The 9,855-nt window shown below is 43.4% G+C and overlaps 1 protein-coding gene across 3 annotated transcripts in view; it reads right to left on the reverse strand.

The window, feature by feature from the left end:
- efnb1 (ephrin-B1) overlaps window positions 1-5,188 on the reverse strand; it is a 276,055-nt gene extending 270,867 nt beyond the window's left edge. For 2 of the 3 annotated variants that reach the window (XR_015079681.1, XM_085998381.1), the window contains exon 1: window positions 4,521-5,184. Coding sequence is in view for 2 of the 3 variants with exons in the window: in XM_085998381.1 (XP_085854507.1) it covers window positions 4,521-4,639 (119 nt within the window). In the remaining variant the exon portion in view is untranslated. Of the gene's footprint in view, window positions 1-4,520 lie in introns of all 3 variants that reach the window. The other variant, XM_085998395.1, reaches the window with a different exon arrangement.
- Window positions 5,189-9,855: the final 4,667 nt, after the last annotated feature.

The following is a 9,855-nucleotide window of genomic DNA, read 5'->3' on the forward strand; positions in this document are numbered from 1 at the left end:
ACTGTGACCCCTGGTTCTGGACACCCCCGCCATCAGGAAAATCCTTCCTGCATCTAGTCTGTCTGGTTCTGTTAGAATTTTATAAGTTTCAATGAGATCCCCTCTCATTGTTCTAAACTCTAGCGAATACAAGCCCAATCGACCCAATCTCTCTTCATATGTCATTCCTGCCATCCCAGGTATCATCCTCAAAAAATTCCAGTAAATTAGTCAAGCATCAGTCTGGTGGATCTTCGCTGCACCAGAAACAATATTTTAATTTAATTTGTTAAGTTTCCTTTAATTTACTTATAATTTACAGTTTATCAAAATCATGAGGGGTATTGTTTTTGGTGTCCACTTTGCACTCGTCCCTCCACTGGTCGCAGAAGACCTCAAGCATACGGGTGGACACTGCGTGCTATCTCTCCAAGGACACCTGGGTGCGGACATAGCCATGGAAGAGAGGCAGACAGTCGGGCCGAACAATCCCCTTGACCGCCTGTTGCCTGGACCTGTGGATGGCTACCTTGGCCAGGCCCATGAGGAGGATTTTCCCGCTCTCGGCCCCACCGGGTGGCCAAAGATCAAGAGCGTGGGAGAGAAGTGCAGCCAGAAATTGAGGAGCAGCCCCTTCAAAAAGTGGTAGAGTGGCTGTATCCTCTTGCACTATGTGTAAATGTGAAACATGTACTCATCCAGCCCACAGAAATTGCAGGCTGGCGCATAGCCATGCACAAATCGGGAGGTCCCGCGCAGGCCGCTCACCAGCTGCTGCCGCGGGAAAATACTGCAGCGGCCACGCAGCAAATTTAAAAGGACCGCTCACTTAGATCACAAATTAGAGGGAGCATTGCCTGGGACTGGGAGTCCGTGAATTTGTTTAAAAACCTATTGGACGGGACTGCTCCATGCAACACTCTCCATGCCAGATCCCCAATGATCAGCTGCCTCTTCTAATCTCTTCCTGTATGGCTCAGGATCAGTTTCCATTTGTCACGCGCCTTGAGATTTTTGCATTAAAGATGCCACGTAACTAAGTTCCTGTTGTATCTCAGGAATGTGGACCCAGCTCTGTTATGGTACAGCACCTGCTGAAGTTGTAAATTGAGGAGCTTGGATTTCACCAATCTGAGTGAATGGGGTGGGTATCTATAAATAAGTTTATTTACAAATCAGATGAAATTGAGGCAAAGCTACCATCTGAATGTCGGTGTCAAAAGACACTGATGAATTTGCAACAGCAAGGTCACATTAAAGGGTCTATTACATTAAAGGACTGCAAACGACAGTAGACATGTAGATCTCCCGTCATTGGTTGCAGACTCAAATATGGGTCAACAAATCTACCATCAGCTTAAATACCTCTTTTTCACCAAGCTAAACATGCAGATCAACTCCCATGTATCTGCACTCCTCTAAAAATCATGTCTCCGTAATTACAATCGTAATACAGCAGGTCCATAGGACTGCCAACCTCAAGTAATATAAATGGAAGAGAGTGACACACCGAGGACATGCAACCCAGAGCAGAACAAATAAAATTTAAGGTTAAAGCACCTTTAGTGCATGGGATGCCTGTTCTGTTTGGTTCAGTTGAATAAGTTCCATCAGCTCTCAGTGGGGAACCTGGATACTGCACCACATGACAAGGTCTTGTTTCTCAAGCTCAACTCATCTGTTCCGATTTCTCCCTAGTTCACCAAGGGGGGGAAAAGGAGTGGAGGGGTGGGGTGGGGGTGGGGGGGAAACACAACATTTCCCAACCTTTGGGTAGCTGTATCACGCCACCTGCTGGAGAGATCAGCCATGCATTCTGACACCAAAAGAGAGGGAAGTAAAGGCAAAGGGATGGGAAAGAAAGTCTCACCCAAACCATTGCCAGCAGACATTCATGCAAATAGCAAGAGTTAAAGAAAATCAATTAAAGGAAGAGTATGGTATTTCAAACACTGTATGTAAATAGAGGGTCAGAATGCAGTGTGTGGAGAGCGACCGAGCAGGCGGGAGGGTGAGCAAGATGGATTAGTCTCCAATGACTGTTTGAAGTGTTTTATTAACAGATACAACTCCATCCACTTATGCTGGATACATCTTTCACAAGCTTTTGGATGAATTATAAACTGTCGAGAGTATCTTATCAAGGATCTGGCTATGTTTACCTTGGACCTCTTGCCCTCGACCCCTCTGTAAAGGCGGTCTGGGTCCTTGTTTCTCAGACTCGTGAGTTAATCAGTAATTGTTTCATTCAGTTGTCCCCACTCCTGCCCAGTCCTATTTCTATGTCAATTTCATTCTTGCAATGCAATGGGGAATACATTCATGGAACAGTTGGTTTACTGAAATTAGAGTGCAGGTGTGAAGGCTGTTTAATCCCCTCATTCCTCCAACATTAAACGAACATGAAATAATCAGGGCAGATGATTTGTTATTGCTCAAATCCACTCAAAAACTGCCATTTTCACTGTGTTCTGGGACTTTTTAAATGAAAAACTGAAGCACTCAGGCAGCAAACTGCGTTACACATGGTAAGTGTAAAAATTCACAAGTTTTTAATGTGATGTCACGCCATGCAAAATCACTTGTCCTACTCCACTCTCTCATTTTGAAATTACCCTGTACCTGTATTTTGGAATGGGCATAACAAGAAACTACAGTCTGCACCAACTGACACCGATGCACCATAATCATGGCAAACCATCAGTACTGATTTTATAGCATCATATTCCAGTAAAATATGCATCATACAAAGAAATGCTGCACTGTAGTTCATTGTGTTAAATGCACAGTAACTTATTGTGCCTCCCAATGCACTGAATGCTACTGTATTACATATTACAATACAATGTACTGCAAATTGCACTGCAATGTATTGTATTATATTGTGTTGAATGCATTGCACTGTACATTAAATTGCATGCACTGTACTCTTGAATTACAAGGTTATATTCGGAATGCTTGGTGTTTTCAGAAGTTCTACAGTGTGACTGACCCATTACTTTTAGCCTCTCGCTGAGTTACAATATCCGTGCATGTATCGACATCTCCCCATCCCACCGACAGCTTTTTATGCATTCCTCTTTACCGAGTCTGCGGGCTGGTGGGCACCGGTCATTAACACATTCATACCCATCAAAGCACCGCTGCGCAGAGAGGATCGAGTAAGAAAGCTCAACATTTCATCCCATGCGGGAAATCGGTCGTGCGGCGGAAAAAAATTAAAGCCACCAGAGTCTGCGGGGAAATCGGGGGAGTTTCATCATTGTTGCGCTTCTTTGTGAAACTGATTAGAACAAACAAAACCTGGTCAATTTCAAATCAACTTCAAAGTCTGCAGCAAATTCGAGTTCGTTTTTAGTCTCAATTATTTTCACACGAATTCAGATATTTGCCGAGATCATTTCTCTTTATCTTTCCCTCGTTATTGGGTTTCCCTTGAAACACCGAGACTTCGCTGAGACTATCAATTATTAACTATTCATATTCCACGAGGGTTTTTTGTTGTTGTTGTAGCCGCCCGAGGAATGCGAAGTTTTCCTAAGTTTTTGGAAAGTTGGCTCATGAGCCGGTCTCCGAAACCGACCCTCCCCAAAACTCGGTTGGTGGGGGGGGGGGGGGGGGGAAGAGAGAGAGAGATGGGGGATCACGCGACGGTTTGCAGAAAAAGTAGGAACCAACTCGAAACGACAGAGAGCTCGTCAATCGCGCACTTGGATTACATTACAAAATACTATAATTAATCAATACAAACTGGCTAAACTCGGAATCGGGTTGAGCCGGTGAGAGGGGGGAGGCAGCACCTCGCCGCTGGTTCGAGATCTGACCCCCGGTATAAACACGATTCGTGGCTCTGCTCAATGTGCTGAATGGATCTCACATTGGCAACCTCAACTGAAACAAAAAAGCATCGCTGGGAGCAAGGCTACAGCTGCAGTTTTATATACAGAATTGCAATCATATTTAAAATGCTTTCTGCGCGCAAGTGGCAGAGGATGTATTTGCAGTTTAAAGATAAATGATGTTCTCCCTCCCCCTCCCCCAATTGTTTTGCATTGTCCCTTCACATCCAAACGCCTGAGAGAGACGGCGAGGAGCTGAGTGGAAGGTGAGGTTCTCTGAAAGGGAGAGAAATAACTCCTCGCTCCCCACCCCCGCAGAACAAAGAGCGAGATCCACATCCACTTGGGTTTCAAATTAAACTGTAACTTCACAAGAAACGGGAGAGGGACAACCTTTTGATGTCGCTGTGAGGAGCAGACTCGGCGATCGAGAATCGGGTCTACCCTCCCCAAAGTAAAGTGCTGAAGGGCGCTGGCGATTATATGCCGCGGTTTGCATTTCCCCTGCCCCCTGATCTGAAGTTGGGGAATTGCAGCACGCTCCTGAACTATCAACAGCCTGGCGCTCGGCACCTGGGAGCCACCTCCATTCACACAAAAAAACACAAACTGCTTCAAATTACAAGGGAAGGAACCCAGCAACCGCATTCGGGCTCTGCTCCATCTACCTATCTAGTGGAATTCAATTAAAACAAAACTTACTGTGCGTTCTGGGAATGCCAGGCGACAGAGTCCAAACTCTTGGCTAATGGCAGCGCGCTCCTGCACAGTGCGAATATAACTCCCCCGTAATATTTCCACAGCAATTCCCATTTAGCCATTCTCCAGGCTGAGGTAAGACAAGTCAGAAGGTGATCTCTGAGAAATTAGCGGATCTCTCAGGAATGACTGGTTCGCTCTCTCGATACTGTGTGTCTGGATTGTATCCTTTATTTGTACCTCCAGAGTTATATCCCTCTCTCTGAAACGTATCCTTTTTCTGTCTCTCTGGGTTAAGGCAGGAATGTATCCTTATCCACAAGAATGTATCCCTCAGGATTGTATTTTTTCCCGGATTGTATCTTTCGCTCCCGCCTACGACGGCTGCACACTTTTCTCTGTCTCTCAACTCCTGTGGTTGCCTGTCAGCTTGAGTCCGCTCTCGCTACTGCTCCTATCCCCCTGTGGAGATGCCTCTCTCGGAGGGGAGTCCTCCAAAGGATCAGATCGATGTTGGCTGCAGGTTGTCCATGTGCGACTTGGAGGATTTTTTTTTTTGGCTTGGGTTCCCCCCTGTTCACTGACTCGCTGCCACTCTGCTTAGCTCCCGGTACCTCCAGTTGCTGCCTCTCCGCTCGCTACTCGCTCACTGGCGAACTAACCTGCGCTACCTCCCCTGCCCCGCCTCTCAGGCACACTACAGACACCACTAATCCTCCTACCAATCACAAACGCCCTGAGTCCCACTCAGCCAATCACACAAAACCCGAAAGGGGTCCTCACACAGGGCTCTGAAAACCAGATTTAACACTGCCCCAATCGACAGTAAACTTTCAAACAGAAGATGCTGCACATTTTATTAATAATTATATTACATACGCATTGTTATATTAATCATCAACATCTAATAATCCGTCTGATAGCAATTTGTAATCGCTCTAAAACTATAAAATGTTCCATTGCATCGAAGTTGCTCGTTTATTGAAATATAATTTTTTAATGTTTTAACACGTTTTGTTAAGTATTTCTTTCCCAGTGTTACCTTCCCTACAAATGCGTGTATTCTATTTAAAGTTTAAGGTACATTTTTACAGATTCAGAAATGAACAAATTTCAGCAGAGAAAAATAACTTCTATGTATTTGGATGTTTATTTGTAAATCGTTTGATGTTTGAAATCGTGCTTCGATAGATGGTGAGATGTTTAGAGAGAGAGAGAGAGATCCACGTCGTTAGCCTCTGGCTATGAGAGTTCCGGACTACCAGAAGCTCAGAGCAAGTTCAACGAACCATCACTGAAAGAGGACGAAATAAGAGTTAAATAGGGACCCAATAAAACAAAAGCTAATAGAAAAGGGAGAGCCTGGTCACGGCTGATTGATACAGTTCAACCTAATGATATATTACCTGGGATGGCAGGAATGACGTATGAGGAGAGATTGGGTCGATTGGGCTTGTACTCGCTGGAGTTTAGAAGAATGAGAGGTGATCTCATTGAAACTTATAAAATTCTGACAGGACTGGACAGACTAGATGCAGGAAGGATGTTCCCGATGGTCAGGGAGTCCAGAACCAGGGGACACCGTCTAAGGATAAAGGGTAAGCCATTTAGGACAGAAATGAGGAGGAATTTCTTCACCCAGAGAGTGGTGAACCTGTGGAACTCTCTACCACAGAAGGCGGTGGAGGCCAGTTCATTAAATATATTCAAGAAGGAGTTGGATATATTTCTTAAGGCTAAATGGATCAAGGGGTATGGAGAGAAAGCAGGGACCGGGTACTGAATTTGGATGATCAGCCATGATCTCGTTGAATGGCGGAGCAGGCTCGAGGGGCCATGGCCTACTCCTGCTCCTATCTTCTATGTTTCTATGTTTCTATGTTTCTATTACAGTACAATTAAGCACATAGGACAGATTGGGAGCGAGTTCAGTTATTCGAACCACGAAAGGCTTTTTCCCCCTAAATGATTGAACTTGCTTTGTTAAATAAATAAATAGAATAAATAAATTCAATCCAAGTTGAATCCGAGTCTGTGTTTGTAATCTAACACTGGCAGGAAGAAGCCAGTACTGTAACAGTGAGGTGACATGAATTCATTTTGAACATTATTGTTGTAAACTTTGTGGTAAGATGGAACCGAAAAAATGTTATAAATCACACAGAGCTCAGCTGTTAAAAGAGTAGTGTCGCCGGGCCTGACAGACCAGTAGGTCCCTGGTTCAAGTCATGCTTTGCGCTGAGTTAGGTGATTGATGGGGCAGTGAAAGCGATACTACAACCGGCCTGTGACAGAGCCATGGAGAGGAAGAGGAGCACAGTCAGTAAAAACCTCACCTAGAATATTTACTGAAATGGAATCAATTCATCAGAAGGTGTAATACCAAAAGAGGGCGAGCCCAAACCTCAAACAACAGACATGGGAGACAGAACTGCACCACGGAATGTGTTAACATACCAGACTGTTGTTTACCATAACCCTGAGATCAGACTGCTTTACTTTAACCCGAGCCTTCTATTACTTTGCTCAAGTGATCATTCTTGGCACGGAGGCTTGAAAAGCGAGTGCCAAAAGGTTATTGGACCACAGGTGATATCACAGACATGTTCGATCCTCTATCGATCAACTTCCACACACACACACACACACACACACACACACATGCACACACACATACAAGCAGTTTCCAGCAGGGTAACAGATAGCAATCAGGAGATTACGTTTCTCCTCCCAATGTGAGGACACTACGACTAATTGTAGTGTTCCAAACACTTGCCTATTTGAGATCTGCTAACTCAGACTGGGGCTTGAACCTTCCAGTCTGTATAGCCGAACAAACAGTACACTACGTTTATATTTACTCTCTCTCTCTCTCTCTCTGTAGATTTCGCTTTCTGTCTCTATCTCTCTCTGTACATGTGTTTGTGTGTTCTCTTTTTTTGTCTCTTACACATGCAAATTAAGTTTCCCCTTTCGGAACAAACATTTTCCACTGTTATCAATTACTTGATGACCGCCGCCACCCCCCCCCCCCCCACCCCCTCTGCTTTTTTGCCTCCGGCGGGAGTTGGCATTATAAGGGTTGGGAAGGATGGTGTGTAAAGTTGCAATATCTAGTGGATAGTGAGTATTGGGACTGATGGTCTTTTCTTGCTGTTTGTAGATCAAGAAGCATTAATTAGGTGACAGGTTTTAAAGTTCTACTTTGTAGGAGAAAGGGAAAACTGAGATAAATAAGGAGTTCTAAAGTTTTACGGTCTTGGGAAAGAATGAGTTAAAATGGGACACTGTCTTAATTTTACACAACGATAATGCGGAAAAGAGGAAGAGCATAAAGAACAATGCATTTGGAGTTTAGTTAATCATCGCCTTGTCACTTACAGTTCTCAGTCCTGGATAGAAGGCAAATCGGACCTAAGCCTCCACAAAATGCAAACAATATTCGTAGCGTTAGAAATGACAAAATACATCAAGAAAATAAAAGGTAGGTATTTTAAAGTGATCATTTTATAACGGAAATATTTATCTGAAGGAAGATTGAGTCAAACTCATTTACTGCTAGCTCCTGTTTGCATATAATTAAAAACTTACTTGACTATATAACAATTTACATTTCGATATCACTCTTCGCATATAGAAAGACATCTTGAAGCACTTTACAGGGCAGAGGGAAAATGTGAACACCGTGCAGGAAAAGAAAGGAAACAAAAAGGTGGGAGTATAAAGCAGAGTCAAATAAAACAGTGTTAGAAGGCGTTTGAAAGCAGCGATTGGGCTGGCAAGGTGGAAGATTTTAAGGAGAGAGTTCAGGGGTCAGGGAGACAGGGAGAAAAAACAGCCGCCGATGGTGGAGCAGAGGGAATGAGAATTTTGGATATATATTTGTACACATTTATATATTACTAATGCTATGGCTACACATAGCTGTTGATATTTTGATTATTAACTCTATGATCACTAGATCTGTTTAATAATTGTTACTGAGTTGACATTGCCTATTCTGTGAATTCATGGCATTAAGAGAAGGTGGGTTACAAAATCGTGTGGAATTGTGAAAGAATTAAAAGCCCTCCTAAGGGTGGATGCCAGGGTTGCTGTTCAGTGTAATGATTATTAGTAGTGCTCTGGAGTAACACAAGAAACTGGAGTATTTTAACTGCTTGGCCGTTAAGGAACGAACTTTGGGTAATATTTGTTCAGGAATATTTGGGGAAATTAAATAATGTTCATATTGCCAGTAGATGCTCGCGTGACAAGGAGCAAAGAATATATATGAATTAGCTGAGATAATCTTATATGTGTATGTATCTATAAATGTAAAATATAACCTCAGTCAACAAATAAAATATATTTTGCATATAACTATTTCATATTAACCTTATAATCAGGAATATTTTGCTTAAAATAAACGTATTTCTATTGTTATTTTTGGTGTTATTGTTAGTATTCTAATATTAAATACCTCACGCAGGTTTGGTTGGGGTGCAGCGCAGGGCGCTGGTGAGCGACTATAAAGTGGATGCTGGGCTCCGGGGACAGATACTTTATTCTGCGGTAGCCAGCGCCTCCCACCGGCAGCTGTTTAAGTGCACTTCCGGCCCTGCCACTTCCACCAGCAGCTTATCAATCGATACAGCCGCTGTAGGCTGCGAGCAGGGATCAAACTAGCGTAATTCCCCGAGTAGTTTATCAAATCTCCACCAACAGCGGCATTTTCTTTGATTTATTTAGTGTTATTGCTGCATCGGCTTTTACTACTTTCTATGAATTTCGTATTCCGTTTCAATTATACTCAGATAGCAATTTACCTGCAAACCCCATCTCTGCCAATACAGATTCTCTCACCTTTTTCTTTCAGTGTCTGTTTCTTTATCTTTCTTTCAGTTTTTGTTTCCAATTCTTCCAATCTTACCTCTATCATTGCGTCTTTCTGCTTTTTTCACTCTTTTCCTGAGTCTATTTACTTCTCTCTCCCCAATCCCATCAATCTCATCAACCACGCTCACACAAACCGATTAAATGCAGTCACGCCAACTCTAGCCACATCAAACATACACGAATCTCATCTCACACTCACAATAATGTTAACCCACCAAACACACACACACTGACACATCAAAGGCACTCACACGTACCCCAACATACACACTCACACTAACCAAACCAAGCACACATACGCTAACACATCAAACCACACCCACACTACCCCAAACACATTCACTAGTTCCATACAACACACTCACACTAATCCAAACCCAATCACAGTAACCCACCAACACACACACACTCACACTAACTCATCCAATCACATTAACCCAAACACTTTCACACTAACCTC

The sequence above is a fragment of the Somniosus microcephalus genome, chromosome 1, assembly GCF_052327205.1.
Source record: "Somniosus microcephalus isolate GS21.2 chromosome 1, FLI_Smic_1.0, whole genome shotgun sequence".
Classification (NCBI taxonomy): Eukaryota; Metazoa; Chordata; class Chondrichthyes; order Squaliformes; family Somniosidae; genus Somniosus; species Somniosus microcephalus.